Raw genomic sequence first — 16,787 nt, 5'->3', positions numbered from 1 at the left:
GTGGGTCGCGACCCACATGCCATTTTGAGTGGGTAGCAGATGTGTGGGGAAAAAAATACAAAAAAAATTTATCATTTCTATCTTTGTGAAAGTGGCTTCTCAGCTCTGGTCCAGCTGAAGACAAAGCAGAGGAACAGATTGGACATTGAGCATGACCTCAGAGTTGCTTTGTCTACCATCACCCCAGACTTTGAGACTCTTGTCAGGAGCAAACAACATCCCCAGTTATCCCATTAGTTCCCTGGGATGTTAAGCTAAGAAGTCTGCTAAGGAGGATATATTATTTATTATTATTATTATTATTATTATTATTATTATTATTATTATTATTATTATTATTATTATTATTATTATTATTATTATTATTATTATTTTATTTCATTGTGTTTTTAGCCCTAGTTGCACTTTTGTTGCAACCCCAGTTATCACATTAGTTCCCCCAAACTTACTTTAGGTGTGTTATGTTAAGCTAAGAAGTCTGCTAAGAAGCATAATTATTTATTATTATTATTATTATTATTATTATTATTATTATTATTATTATTATTATTATTATTATTATTATTATTATTATTATTATTTTATTTCATTGGGTTTTTATCCCTAGTTGCACTTTTGTTGCAACCCCAGTTATCCCATTAGTTCCCCCAAACTTAGGTCTGTTATGTTAAGCTAAGAAATCTGCTAAGAAGCTATTATTTATTATTATTTTATCTCATTGGGTTTTTAGCCCTAGTTGCACTTTTGTTGCACTTTTTTGTGTTTATTTCATGTTTTTAACAGTGCATGAAAGATTGTGTATTACTGCAAGTGAAATAAATCATAGTGGTTCAAAAATTGCGACTTAATGACTAAGGAAAATGTTGGGTCCCGACTCCCGAGGCTAGACCAGTTGAGAACCACTGCGCTAGAGGGTGAGGACACTTTTGTGGACAGAGCGACAGAATGACCTATAGAGCTTCTGGTCGCAACTGATAAAGCAGAAATGCCCTAAACATACATTTAACCCTTGAGTGGTCGGGGGGACCCCATTTCAATGTTTACTAAAAAAAGATTTTTGTTTCAACCTGAGACTCATTGGCCTTGGCTCATTTTCTGTGAAGAACACTGTGAGAAAAAAAATTTAAATTTAAAATTAAGATAGATAAAGTTAACATGTGTTTATTTATACATTATACATATACATACATTTTTATTGTTTTAAAATCACATTAACACTTTCAGTGCCCAGTAGGGGGCGCACATTTAGTGCTTGAATGCCCACCATCCGCTTCAATGTTAACGTTACTATCACCTAATCTATGTTTTAAATTATGGCTATGTGTCTAATCTGCCCGTCGCCCATCAATGACTCATTTTCCAGTCAACATTGTCAAAGCGGATTGTTTTTTTATTGGTTCATTTCCGTTTTATAGCATTTTGAAAAGCCCTCGTTTTCAAGAAGAAGAAAAAAGAATCCCTGATAAACGCTGATGTACTGTAATATTCTAGAACGTTGTCATTTTTCGACCTATTTATTAATCGTTTTCAAATGTACGTATGCACGCTGGTGCCGCAAGCTGTAACTCGATTCTCTTATTTCCTGATCACTCGCACAGTCAAAACAGCCATATCACATATAGGGGGAAAGCTTATATCTCCGTGAAAAAAGGTCTGATTATCCTAAGACTGATAAAATAGATTCCTTACCTGAGATCAGATGGTATCCAAATGGATTATTCCAATTCCTGATAGTCATTCCAAAAATCGATCCTTTTATTGATCCAATGCTACGTACTGTAAAGACACATTACACGCTGTCCTGAGGGTCCAGAATGAATCTGATCGGCTCCAGTTACATGCGTGAGAAGTAAAATGTGGATTCCGGAATTTTTTTTTCATCGATTTTCATTGAGTCCAATCCAAAAGGGTGCATTACCATCTGGGAGACGATATGGGGCGCTTTTTTCACATCTGAGCGCCTGGTGGGGCAGGCTTACCAACGGTAGACTCGGTTGATGAAATATGAATTCAGATCGCTAATAAAAAAAAGAAAAACGAATATTCTCGTGATGGGCATTCAACCCGCGGGCTGATAACCCGAGAAATCTCGTTATGGGCATTCAATGTGTTAATGTTGTGGGTCCACCAGACCAAGGAACATTGGGGTAATAACAAAAATGCAAACACCACATAAGGGTTGGAAAAATAAATAGAAAAGAAACGGTACATTGGAGGTGGTGGTGGGGGGGGTGTTGGGTAGGCGGGGTGGGGGGGGGCGGTAACTGTACATTCGATTATCGACTAAACCTTACTTGGTCCCAAGAAGAGGGTCTCGTGTATTATTGGGTTTAATAGGACATTTATTGTACATGGAGGGGGTTGCGTTAGGACATTTACAGGGGCCAGTTTCGAATTGCAGTCTCTCGTAGGTGCTCTTTGAGAGTGGTTTTGAAAGTGGATAGTGATTCACATGCCTTTACAGCTGTGGGTAGGGTGTTCCACATTGATGTGGCATAATTGCAAAACGTGTTTAGTCCCTTGTTTGAGCCGAATCTGGGTTTAACATGATTTGTGGAGCTCCCTCTGGTGTTGTGATCGTGGTATTCACTGACCTTTGGGAAGTATTTTGACATGTACATGGGTACCTTATTGGTGTAGTGTATCTTGTAGACCAGGCCCATTGCAAGTGCTGTACTCTGTCGTCTACTCTAAGCCATCCTAGGTTGTCAAAGTGGGCAGGGGTGAGGTGGGTTCTAGGAGTAAGGTCAAGCAGTAGTCTGACCAGTTTGTTTTGTGATGTTTGTAATCTTGTTTTTAGCGCCTTTGAGGTGCTTTGGTACCATGAGGTGCAAGCATAGTCGTAGTACCCTTGAACGAGTGCTCCTGCCAGAGTCAGGGTATTCTTGTTTACCAGAGAGGAGATCCGGTACAAGAATCGAGTTCGTTGGTTGACTTTTTTTATTACATTGGATGCCATTTTGTCACAGGAAAGATTTGCCTCTAGGATTGAACCTAGGTATGTAATTTCATCTTTCCTTGTGACAATATTGTCACCCACTGTAACTGAGAAGCCGTCGGTCTTGCTGAGTTTGTTATTTGATCCGAAGAGAATGGACTCTGTTTTACCCAGGTGTAATGATAGTTTGTTATCAGCGAGCCAGGTGCAGATTCTGCCTAGTTCCGAGCTGAGGGTTTTTTCAACCTGTAACTTGTTCTTGTCAGAGACCAGCAGGGCTGAGTCGTCCGCGAACAGGAACAAGTTGCAGTCACAAGCTGACGACATGTCATTTAGGAACAGTAACTGTCCTAGTATGCTTCCTTGTGGAACACCACAGCTCACTGGGAGGGGGGGGGGGGGGGGGGGGGGGGGGTGTAGGGTACCATTTACCTCCACCATCTGTTCTCTCCCCTCCAGGTAGGATTGCATCCAGCTCACTGATAGACTAGACTATCAAAACCAGTGAGCGGTGATGGTCCTGAGGTAACAGCCCCTGCATGGAGACGCAGTGAGCAGCAGGCGGCCCCCCGCTGACTGACTCACCTGCTTTGGGGTTGTCTGGGTTCTTGTCCGGGTGGCATGTCAAGGCTTTCTGTCGATACGCTTTCTTGATCTGCCAGACAAAAGAGAAGACATAAATTCATGCATATAGGCCGGGGAAATGCTGACAAGCACGCAACTAACGGGGCTCTCAGTCTCTTAAGCACGAATCTTGGCCACGAGAACGTCTAAAATCCTCTTCTCCAGCACCGAACCATCTTTATCATGCTCCCCTTGGCCCGGAAAGCTGAATCTTGTGTAAAATTGATGGTCCCGCAGAAATGCAGTTAAAAATAGTAAAAACTTTTTATATGAAGAGCACAGGCGCCGGGAATATGGTTTGCATTTAACGGAGAATCCGCGGCTGTATCGCGATGGGGCCAAATCAACACCTGAGCCCATCCTCTGCTCTCCGTCCTCCTGACACATTGTTGATGTGATCTACCCACGGAGGCACATACCGTGTGCGGAGAGTTACACTAAGTTCTTGAGAGCCGCTTTCTGCCAATCTGCAAGATAAATGTGGCCAGAGTTGGCAGCCACGCATTAAGCAGTCTTTATTCAAACTTGAGGGGAGGGGGGTGTATAATAGCATACAAACAGTGCGCCATTGTCTATCACAAAAATTGGGAAGGCAGCCATTAATATCTTAGGCCAGGAGCCAAAATATTTTTTTATTTTCTTTTGAGGGGGGGGGGGTATCTGAGGGACCAAATTGGAAGAAAAGGAGGAGGGAAAAAAGGAGAAGCAATGCTTTAGAGCATTGTAATCTCATGTGAGGTTTCTGTCAGAGAGCTGGAGGATTTTTAACTCCGGGTCACTGCATGGAATGTTAACCGCGATTCTTCGGTCCTTCCTTGGGACCAGTTAATGACAAGGTGGTTTTCATTAGATGTCTGCTCCTTGGGAGAAAGGGGGGTGGGGGGGAGGGGGTTCGGGAACTTCGGGGGGCTGCAGGGGGGGCTTTCTATGCAGACCAGAGGGGGCCTTGGGGTAAAGCTCTGGGGCTTTTCACACTAGCACCCCCACAGCCACGAGCCACGAACACACAAGCACACAAACACAGCTACACACGCATATGTATCGCATGCATAGGATACAGCGAGCCTATTACAAACACAAGCGGCAGAAACGCTTACATATGTATCGCATGCATAGGAGACAGCCTACACCACACACCATACACCGACAGACATTTCATGCACGCACAGACACAGACACAGACACACGCACACAAACAATACTCTCACGCTAACGCGCTCACCACACAGCCCCCAATCAGCCATGCCAGCGCTCTGCCCCCTCAGCACCAATCACTCTCCCGCCGGCCTGCCGAGACCCGGAGAGAGAAAGCGGCAGATCCTGCCCGGTGTCTGGGAAAACGCTTGCATTGGACACCGTGTCCTCTGGCGAAATGCAGCATCTCCCCGTGTGTTGTTTTGCACTATTGTATCTCAGGAATGTGAGCCAAAACACACAGAGATGACTGACTGGGGAGAACACAAGGCTGTTAAGTGAGCGGAGGAGAAAGGGGAGACGCGGGGGGGGGGGGGGGGGGGGGGGGGTCTCCCTGATGGTGGACATGGGAATGTTAAGCCTTGATAACCTACTAGCCAAGGCAAGAGATATATCGTCCCCTTGATGAAGGGGAATCAGTCCAATTTGTATTTCCAGAGCTGGTTGTTGGCCGACCGGTATGCCATTCCCCCACTGGGGGACAATGAAGTTATTCTTTTCAGCCGATATGGTTGGGGGGGGGGGGGGGATTGGCATCAGTGGCAGCCTAAAAGGAAAACAGTGCATCAAAGTGTAATCAGTGCATCCCTAGACTACACACAATCACAATAGTAAGGGATATAAGGGATATCCCTCAGCTTACTATGTTGTTGAGTTGATGTCACATGATGGGTCTCTATTAGGGATGTCCGATGTTATCGGCCGATATTGGACTATTGGATATTGGTCAGGACTCCCTGGAAGAAGAGATCTTGTATCTCAATGGGACATTCCTGGATAAATAAAGGATAAATAATTGGCATTAAAATGTGATATCGGAAAATATCTGTATCGGTTTTCAAAAAAATAAATAAAATCTTTTTTTTTCTACATTTCTATAACCTTTATTTACCCAGGCAAGCAAGTAAGAACAAATTCTGATTTTATTTATTGTCAAAAGTATGCATAATGTTGTGTTAATTCCACAACAAGAGATATGTAATGATAATTACCTGAAATTTATTCCATTTTTTGGGGGGGGAACCTGCATATTCGGTATCAGTTGATATCGGTATCGGAAATTAAGAGTTGGACAATATCGGTATATCGGTATCGGTAAAAAAAGCCAATATCGAGCATCCCTAGTCTCTATAGTATAGAGTATTCTAAAGGTGACTCCTAACCCAGTTGGGGGGGTGGAGTGGAGGAGGCTTTGAGAAGCTAAGCATCATTAAGGCTCTTCAGTCAACAGAGTCTCGCTGCTTGGCACACAGGGCCTTCCTACAGATTCCCACTGACACGCAGGCCCGTGGACCGGCGCCAGGCACAAATACTTACTGCACTTCTGAGCCTGGTCTCCCCTCTCCAGCCTGTCTCCCTGTCTCCCTATTCTCTTTCTACTCTCTCTGGTGAGAAGACGAGGACAGAGGGAGCGTGGGGGGGGGGGGGGACTTTGTGTATCTCCTCTTTCGTCTGCTTTCTCCCTCTCTTCTCTTGTAATCGGTTTGCTCACGCATTCAGCACATGGCCAACAGATTGCCTCAGCTTCCCATGCATGTGTGCATGTGTGTCTGTATGTGTGTGTGTACTATGTGCGTGTGCGTGTCTATGTGCGAGTCAGCATCAGCTACAGATGTCCTGGACAGTCATGAGGCTCCCTGTGTTACGCAGGCCAACCAGCGCTGCCTGCCACTGCCCAAGAGAAACACACACACACACACACACTCCACTGCTGCTCTCCATCATCGGCAGCCAGCTAACTTGATAAACATGTCTTCCACATCTGTCGTAAATACAGCAGATGTTTGACATTATCAGGACAAAACAAGGCTATTTGGACATGGCCAACCTGTCATCGATGTTGTTCTGTTGGAGAGCTGCCTCGCTGCGATTGTGACACCGTCACTCATTCTTAAGTCCCAGCGAGATTTTCTCTGTCATCATCTCCTCTCGGGGGCTCCATAATCAAAAGGTCCGGTCGACAACCAGAGCTCGTCTGTAGGAAGTTGCTGTCAGTTGCTCTACCGCCTCTTTTCTCGCTCCCCGTCTGTCCCTCTCTCCCTCTCTCCCTCTCTCTCCTCCCTCCTGCCTCCCTTCCCATCGCGTCTCTCTCCGGTGCTGGTAAAAGGCTACTGCTCCCCCAGTGCTGTTTACTTAATAATACATGACTGCTCCCATCAATGCTGTAAGACGTGAGGCCTAATGATGATGAAGACCTGCGGTCCTATGAGCATTAAGCGCAGCGCAGGCCAGCGCTGGAGGCGGTAGTGCATGAGGAGACGGGAGATATCTGATCTCCTACAGACAAAGGTCAATATCACTGTAGCACTTAGCCCGGTGCAGCTCGCCATGGCCTTGTAGAGCTGACACTGAAATCGATAATGAGAAAGTGACCATCAGCGGAGCCCGATGCTGGACTGAAATCAATTGGTGTCTCTTCTACTCTTTACATCACAACGGCTGAAATCCCAAGTGTTAAGCTTAGGTATTAATACGACCTTATTCTTCTATTTCATTTAGTTGAATTCCTGTCTAACTGATGCCTCGTGCCTTTCCTCGTCTCCACAGAAGGGTAGCAAAGTACAAGTGCATTTACCATTTACCATTTACAATTAAACAGGGCTGGTAGTCAACAGCCACCAGATAAAGGCTGTTCTGGCTGGAAGGTGTTCTTACATTACATTACATTTAGTCATTAGCTGACGCTTTTATCCAAAGCGACTTACAAGTTCTGTACGACAGTCATCAGAAAGGGCACCAACTCTATCAGCTGAGTAACAATGTTCATCAAAGTGTTGAGTGCTACAGTGTAGGTTAGTAGGGTTAGATGATTTTTTTTTTTTTTTTTTTTTAAATCTACTGAAGATCTACTGAGATTAATCAAATGTTTGGCTTGTAAGGATTCTAAGTGACGCAGAAGTTCTGTTGGATCCTCCTGCTGTCGCCGTGGCAACAGGCAGAGCAATAACGTAGCTTCCCACTCACGCAGTTTGAGGGACAAAAGAACCAAAGCAGAATCAATGAGAGATTGAAGTACGACTTTGTGCCAGCGGGGCAAAACAGTAGCCTAGCGGGGCAAACAGTAGCCTAATGGTTGTTTGCCTGGTGAGAGCAGGCTTTCTGCACTGCCCCGCTGCCCGCCCCGCGACAGCCTTAACAACATGCCCACATCTTGTCCTCATTACGCCGGTCTTTGGTGCCGATTACAGCTGACAAACTGGCCCCAGTGCAGCCGGGGCACAGGGCCCCCTATAGCCTGGGTGGCTGATTAGCTGCATGCTCTGCCACGGGGAACATCCTCCTTAATTACACTGTTATAGCGCTATTTACAGGACATTACCAGCTGGGAAAAGACAATAACAATAGCAACAGGGAGGAGGACGGAGAAAAGGAAAGACCAGAGAGACAAAGTAGGAGGTAAACAGACTGAATATAGCCGTTGTCCTGTGTCTGAGTCTGTCTGCCAGCCTGGTGGTGTGCGAGTGTGTGCACCTGTATGCAACACGGACATGAGCAGTACTGTACATAAACTACAGAGATAATGATTACTGATAACTAATGTGTGTCTCTCTCTCTCTCTCTCTCTCTCTCTGTATGTGTGTGTGTGTGCAAGTCTTTAAAATGTAATCGCGGTTCTGTCCCCCCAAAAGGCACACTTGAGCTTAACTTGCCTGACAGGAAACATTTGTCTGGGGCAGTGATACAATTAGCTCGAGAGTGGGCCTGGCCTGCCAGGGGCTGTCGTCAAAGTTACCCACCCACCCACGCAGAGAGAGAGAGAGAGAGAGAGAGAGAGAGAGAAGAGAGAGAAGAGAGAGAAGAGAGAGAAGAGAGAGAGAGAGAGAGAGAGAGAGAGAGAGAGAGAGAGAGAGAGAGAGAGAGAGAGAGAGAGAGAGAGAGAGAGAGAGAGAGAGAGAGAGAGAGAGAGAGAGAGAGAGAGAGAGAAGAGAGAGAGAGAGAGAGAGAGAGAGAGAAAGAGAGAGAAGAGAGAGAGAGAGAGAGAGAGAGAGAGAGAGAGAGAGAGAGAGAGAGAGAGAGAGAGAGAGAGAGAGAGAGAGAGAGAGAGAGAGAGAGAGAGAGTGTTCTTCTGCACGGATGGCAGCAGGCAGCAGAGTGCACGCCTAGGGTGCACAGTGAAACATAGCCAGTCAGCCGGCCGGCCCAGCAGGAGGTCACTTCATGGCAGTGGCAGTCACTGTCTACCTGCCTGGCCTCGACTGAGCGGCCAGGAAGCCAGACAGACAGACACGGAGAGGCAACTCACAGGAGAGGAATGACTCCAGCAACATCGTGCGCGGATGCATTGCCTTGACAACAAGCGGCTTGTGAGCCATGTCTGCACGGAGCTCATGCATGCAGGCAGGTAGTTACCGCATCCATATAAAGAGGTGCATTATAAACCCACTAGGTGTGCTCACATTGCGCCTCATTTCCATTTTTAAAAGTTTGAACCTAACCGCAAGAAACTTTCATGGTTGTTGACACTGTTTTAAACACGCAATCTGTGGTAGGTAAAACACTCACTTAGGCCGTTATTACCTAAGCCCTGCTGATATGCATGAGTACGATTCTCTAAGTGGCTGTTAGCCTTTAAATCAGCAACAGCCTCCCTCTGCAAGGCAATGATGGAGCGAACCCAGCTGGTCCGTATTGATTAAACCATAGGTTCTCAGCCACGGACTCCCCAGTCCATTTTCTGAGGCCGCCGAGCTTAGAAGAATGTCAATAGAAGTGATAAGAGCAGGAGATGCTAACTGGAACCAGGAGGAGTAGCAGGAGGCAAATCTCCTACGTCAGGGCAATGTTTTACAAGCTGTGGCTAAGTCCACATAAAAAGGCTCCGGGAAGAGCTCCTTCCTCTCTCTGTGATAAACAACATGACTACAGTGCTGGTGGAGGCGCCGGGCCAAACAACTGGGACTAAGTAGCCACATTCTGTGACATCTGTTAACACTCCCGGTCCCTATGCAACGAATACACACATGATAGCCTCGCTATCTCTTCCCAACCATCAGCAAAACCCGCAGAGCCGGCCTTCCGTGATCCACCAGACTTGTTTCAGCCCGAGCCACAACCACTAAGTGCTTCCTCTCCAGGGTGCTCCTCTGAGGGGGCGGTTACTGACGGGGCTTGGAAATCCAATTAAGAAATTAACTTATTCTGTCCCGATTTGGCCTGGATGTTAATTTCCCTTCTCGCCTGCGGATTCTAAGAGCGGAAACTGGTGCAGAGCGGTAGTTGTGGAGAAATGACTGGATTTGGGAACACATCTGTGAGTCTGGCTCTGGGCTGGAAAATTTGATGGAGGAGTATTTAGGATGCTGTCTCACTGCGTTAGCACAATTACCTCCAAACAGTTCCTTGTCTATATGCTCCTACTTGTTTAATATATTTTTTTTTTTATTATGTTTAACACATTTTATTTAATTGGCAAATAGTAGTAGATTAATTGAGAAGATCACTGCCCCTCACGACAAATGAATACGCTAAGATGCCAGATTGCCAGGAGAGGAGACCGAAGAGCAGTCTTAGAAAAGAAGGTTCTGCACACTTAGTTCCATGCAAGTTTCTTTAATGAAACAAAAGCGTCTTTCGGGTCATAATACCTTCACCAGGGCATAAGACCAAACCCAGGTCTTATGACCAAAAGCTAGGCTTTTGTGGAATTAAAGAAAATCGCAAGGACCAAAGTGTGCAGACTGCAGAACCTTCTTTCCCAATAGCCTACCTTTCATTAGCAAATAAAAGATTGCGATTCTGAGGTTACCAGAGTAAAGTCAGAGACCTGTCATCACCTAGTATTGTTACCAGTGTTACCACATTCTGACTTTTGAACAAAGGCAAAAGCAAGCGATCAAACCTTGATACTTGACTACCTCGCGGACAGAACGTAATAACCAGATCTAAATATGGTGAGCATTAAAGCATTATGCCACATCAATGTGGAACGCCCTACCTAAAGCTGTAAAGGAATGTGAATCACTACCCAGTCCCACTTTCAAAACCACTCTCAAAGAACACCTAGGGGAGACTGCAATTCGAAACTGGCCCCTGTAAATGTCCTAACCCAACCCCCTCCAATGTACAGTAAATTACCTAGTATGGTTGTCAATATTCCAATGTACAGTTTTGCTTGTTTGTACAGTGTTTCTCCCCCCCCAAACCCCCTCCAATGTACAGTCAATTACCTAGTATGGTTGTCAATATTCCAATGTACAGTTTTGCTTGTACAGTTATACAGTGTTCCCCCCCCAACCCCTCCTACCCAACCCCCCCACCCAACCTCCTCCAATGTACAGTTTTTACGTCAAATGTATATACTCTCTTTTCTGGACTCTTTTTGTATCACAAACAGTACTGTATTTGCAAATCTGGTATGTCATAAATGTATAGATGTAGCAGTACTGTCTATCTGTATGTCATGTATATATGTCCTGATGAATTGAAAATGGGGGACCCTGATGTAAACAAGACGAAAGTCTCTGGTCTGCATTCCCTTAACAATTGTGTGTATTGAGCTGTACTGTATTGTACCCATTCTGCAATCTGTTAATAAAGTTTTCAATCAATCAATCAATCAGCTGTTTTTGTACACAACATGTATTAGGATTAGGACAAGAATGAATGAATGAATGAATGAAAACTTTATTTAACAGATTGCAGAATGGGTACAATACAGTACGGCTCAATACATACAATTGTTAAGGGGATGCAGACCTGAGAAAGACGTTTGTCTTGTTTCCATCAGGGTCCCCCATTTTCAATTCATATAGTCACAATGAAAGTCACAATGAAAGACACAATGTATCCTCAGAAGCCCACCCATGTTGGCCCGGAAAAGGAAAATATAGGATAGGTTAAGCCTGCAGAGTCCAAGCCTGATCTCAACATGCCTTGTCGTCACAGGGCCCAGGGTTTTAGCTATCAAACACACTCAAGTCTGCACTGCTGTTACTAACAAGATTATAAAACTAATAATACACTATCGCCATCTAGTGGTCAGTTTAATATATTGCATTTTATGATCAGTAACTCAGACTGGCTATCAATGCTGCAGACTCTTGGTTTGCAATGCTGTCAGAGACAGATCGATGTTAGCTCTATTTGGAATAATAGCGTTGCTGCCAAATCCAGACTGAAGTCTATCTAATATTAGACCATATATGTCCATCAAACCTCTCTCTCTCTAGCACACACACACACACTTTGAACTAACGTTAGACCTGTAAGTCAGTTAATAAAAAAAGCTATTTGTAACGTTAATTAGTATTACGTTGGCATGCATTCTAACGTTGTTGTAACGTTATCAGGAATAGCTAGGCTAGCAAGCGAACGTTACAACAGTAACCGAACACACCTCTTTCGCGGTTGCAGTGATTTCAACCCCAAGTAAACCATACAGGTCGATCTTTAGGATATCCTTTGCTTTTCCTGACATTTTTTCTCTGTAACGGACCAACTAACTAAATAATATAATGCGAAAAACGCAATGCTAACGATTAGCCGGTTCAATGTCTGTTATTGTTGCAGACAGCATGTGTTTGACGTCGTCAACCTTTCAACTCGGATGTACATTGCAAAGCATGCTGGGAAATGCAGTTGTGTTAAATTATTATGATTCTATACAAATCTAAGTTATTATAGTCCTGTACAAAATTGAATAGAAATAGTATATATACTACCCGTACACTTAATGGAACTAGGTTTTTCATAGACATTGTATACGTTTATGTAAATATTAGAACATTTTATGAAAACACATTGTTGTGGGCAGACCTGGTTTTTGGCATAGGGCAAATTATTCTATCTCTAGAGGTTTTGAACAACAATATGTCCTATCTTTCCTGCTAACAAATCAGAAACCAATGCCCCTCCTCAATACATTTTAATAGGGGTGGTTCTGAGTTTTGGAACATTATTTCTTACTTACCAAATTATGTTGTCCTTTCCCAGGGCTCCAAAGATCATATCTATCCCTTTAATATGATTTGGGAGGGTATTTGTACACTAGACTACTATCCATCTATTGTCCTCAAGTGCAACTCTGAGGCCCACGAGGAGGAGGACACGTGTCAAAGACAACCACCTGCAGTTAATGTTGGCAAGACCTAAGAGGTGGTGGTAAACTTTGGAACAAGGTGCCACCGATCCCAGTTAACATCCAGGGGTCGGTAATGGAGCTAAGAACAGACCTATAGAGTGTGTGGGTTCATATCTATAGAAAGGTATGCCCAGTAGAGAGCAAATCTCCACACAAAAATTCACTTACAATACAATTATTGTATTATTACACTATCACACACTATTACACACAATTACACTAGTACACTATTACACTATTAAATACTATTACACTGTTACACACTATTACACGTACACATTACACAGTACACAATGTTACAATATCACACACTATTACACATTACACACTATTATACTATCACACAATTACACTATTACCCTTACACTATTATACACGTTACACACATTTCAATATTATACGCTATTACACTATTACACAATTACACTATCACATTATTACACTTGTTTTTATGCCAGCTTTGACAACCCCCAGCAGGAAACCTCGCCTCCAGTACTACTACGTGACCACCAGGGGGAGAGCGTTCTCCATAGTGTAGTAGTGTGTAATAGTGTAATAGTATGCAATAACTATTACACACTATTATACTATTACACTATTAAACACTACTACACTATCACACACTATTACACACTATTATACTATTACACACTACTACACCATCACTGACTATTACACTATTACACATTGCTACACTATAACAAACTATTATACTAGATTACACTATTACACACTACTACACTATCACACACTATTACACTATTACATACTTAAGAATGGGGCATGGTTAACCGTCCTAGACCAATAAAAGTAGTAGTCTGTACTGAGTTCATGAGTCTCCTCCCATAAGTCTCTATGATAAATGGTTTATGAGATAATCAATTTCAATGGACAATGATGGAAATTAATTCCTAAATGTTTTTAACGCATAGGTATATCAATAACAATGGGTTCACTGTGGCATTTCCATGTTGTAAACAGGGGCCAGAGAATTGATTACCTGAGGCTCTGAGCAGTGAAACTGTGTAGTATCGCCCTCTTGTGTTCGAAAGGTGTAACTTTATACAGAATATCTATTTTAAAAAATATTCCAGGATTCACATCCCTGGCCTGCTGTTAACCAAGTGCCAAGTTTCATCCACCATGGCCTTGTTGGTGACAGACAGACTGACGCAACCAAACCCATTATCCCAACCCCAGACTACTGGCTGGTGGAGACTAATTGGACCAGTCTGACAACACTACAGCACCCAGGGCAGAGCAGACTGTACTTTCTTGTATTTATAGAAAAGTAAAATGAGCTCACAGTCAGCTCTGTACATTCAGTATCATCAGGCCAGAGATATGGCCTGAACTACTCCAGCTTCCTGCTGACAAGGAACTACACTGAGGCGAACAAGGACATGCGTCAGACAATGCCAGTCAAAGGTTGCCACTCCCACCAAACACACACAAGGAAGGGAGCTTTTACTTGTTGTTACTCCGTTACTTGGCAAGAGAGTGGAAGCTGATTGAGTGACAATTGAGGTATCAGGAAACTCCATTGTTGTAGTTCTTCAATATTTTGTTAGGGTAGAGTTACAGTATGTGTCATTATGACATATATAGCCCTACCAAATGATCACCTTCCACTGCCACTGATATTTCGGAGCAGAGATGGCTTTGGCTACAGTATGAATCAGTTATGCCTCAATCTGTTAAATTAGTTTAATGTTGCCTTGCAGTGGAATTTCCCTTTATGAAGGCTAATGTCATTCATTTTAGAGTAATAATAGACTACTACATGATCAGTCTATATAACGCCCAGTGTCCTCTTCTTTGTCGTTGTGTGCTGGAGTGGTAACCTCAATGCACAGGAGGCCAAAAGGCTTAACAAACTGTCATCTGTGGATCATGGACACTCTGATGGTTGTGGTGAAAGAAAGGATGAGAACCAAACTCATCTCAATCATTAACAATGTCTATATGATGAGCTAGATATGGAGCACCTTTAGCCACAGGCTCATCCCTCCTAGATTTATGGACATTTCAGGTGTTGCTTCTTGCCATCTGTCTCTACGATGCTTCCTGTCGTGAAGGTCTTAGCCTCAGAAATGGGATGCTACCGTAGTCTGTCGAGACTAGTCCAGTACATATTTTATCATAGCAAATTTTTCGGTATACTCTACACATACACATGTACATGAACAGCATACCTCTTACACATGTATGTACAATAGTATCACACATGTACTGTGTAGTAGATAGGATTCAAATTTACTTGTTTTATTATATTATATTGTATTTTTCATAATAATCTTTTCTTCTTATGTTCTCATTTGCCTTTGTACATCCTCTTACGACCATGTAGTGCTGCTGACAACGTAATTCCCGCCTGTGGGTAATAAAGTTTACTCTTATTTGACCTCTTATCTTATTATACTACTCTAAACGAATGGTCATATCTAACAAAGAGAATGTTCTCAGTGGACAAAATCTTATAAAATGGTGCTTTGAGGCCTAATGCATACTGTAGGTCTATTTGGGAATGTTTGATTGGAAACCCAAATATTAGGCTATTGTGTAAAGAAATAACCAGCTCTATCAAATTTAATGTAATAATAGGCAAAGGACAACAGACAGACATTTAGGTAGGATTTAAGGTGACAATCCACCCAAAACCTGTCTCCCTAAACTGGAGATTAGAGCATCAATAATTGAAATTTGTGAACTTTGGACCTGTGGACTCAAAGATTCATTTTTTGAGATATTACATCCAAATGAGTTTTATTTAATTTTAATTTTTAATTATCTTTTTCCCTCCTTTTTCCATCTTTCTCCCATCCCAATGTTAGTCGTTATGCCATTCCCAATCCCCTTCCTGGTCGTTGCGCACTCTACCCTACTGTGGGCGGAGACTATCACATGCTTCTCTCCGACACCTGTGTACCCAGCCCACCGCTTCTTTTCACCTGGCAGCGCGGACTCTCACTGGGGGAGTGTAACGTGTGGAAGGGTCACACTACCTCCCCCAGATCCTTCCCTCACTGTGCAGGCGCCCCGACCGAACTGTAGGAGTCGCTGTTTACAACGACCAGGACCCACCCCACCGGCTTTCCCACCCGCTGACACTGCCAATTGTGTCAGTATGGACGGTCGACCAAGCCGGAGGTACCGCAGCTGAATTCGATCCCACTATCTCTGCGGTGGTAGACAGACGCTTAGTCCGCTGCGCTACCCGGCCGCGCCAAATGAGTTTTATTTTAATGAAGCGCTGAATTAGTAAATCTATCCCAGATAAATCCCATGGCTACTGTTTAGTGTCCCAGGTGTTCTTCCTTTATGTCTCTATGCAGCTCCAGTATAAGACTCATGATGACAATCATCACAAGAGTTCTGTCTCGTTTGTTCAGATTAGGAGACTTTTTCATATTCACAAATTAAAACTGAGCTGTAAATATTATAGAAAGGACATATGTGAATTCTACCTTAGGGTGAATTTTCCCTTTAGTAAAATAGAGGTGCCTAAAACCATTAGCCTTGCCGAAAAATGACCCCCCCCCCCCCCCCAACTGGGGCTCTGTTATGAGTTTCAGCAAATACTTTTTACATGATCATACAGAGGCCTAGAAGTGTCACCACTGTCATTCTGTGTCTGTGGAACAATTTTCTCTCAGATATGTGAGGGGGGCATTTCTCGGCAAGCCTTGCCGAGAAATGACCCCCCCCCCCCCAACTGGGGCTCTGTTATGAATTTCAGCAAATGCTTTTACATGATCATGTAGAGGCCTAGAAGTGTCACCACAGTCATTCTGGTGTCTGTGGAACTATATTCTCTCAAGATAAGGGAGGGGGTCAATTCTATGCAACCTTGCCGAGAAATGACCCCCCCCCCCCCAACTGGGGCTCTGTTATGAATTTCAGCAAATGCTTTTACATGATCATACAGAGGCCTAGAAGTGTCACCACAGT

The 16,787-nt window shown here is 43.7% G+C and overlaps 1 protein-coding gene across 1 annotated transcript in view; it reads right to left on the bottom strand.

Annotated features, from left to right (window-relative positions):
* dnajc17 (DnaJ (Hsp40) homolog, subfamily C, member 17) overlaps window positions 1–12,253 on the bottom strand; it is a 78,005-nt gene extending 65,752 nt beyond the window's left edge. Inside the window, exons 1-2 of the mRNA XM_084310823.1 lie at window positions 12,093–12,253; window positions 3,524–3,593 (exon numbers count right to left, since the gene is read on the bottom strand). Of these exons, the coding sequence (XP_084166949.1) occupies window positions 3,524–3,593; window positions 12,093–12,173 (151 nt within the window). The 5' untranslated portion in view covers window positions 12,174–12,253. The remainder of the gene's footprint in view (window positions 1–3,523; window positions 3,594–12,092) is intronic.
* Between the last annotated feature and the right edge of the window lie 4,534 nt (window positions 12,254–16,787).

This window comes from Notolepis coatsorum (assembly GCF_963971535.1).
Source record: "Notolepis coatsorum genome assembly, chromosome: 3".
NCBI lineage: Eukaryota > Metazoa > Chordata > Actinopteri > Aulopiformes > Paralepididae > Notolepis > Notolepis coatsorum.
The sequence above is the reverse complement of the archived record's forward strand: the minus strand, read 5'-3'. Positions and strand labels throughout refer to the sequence as shown.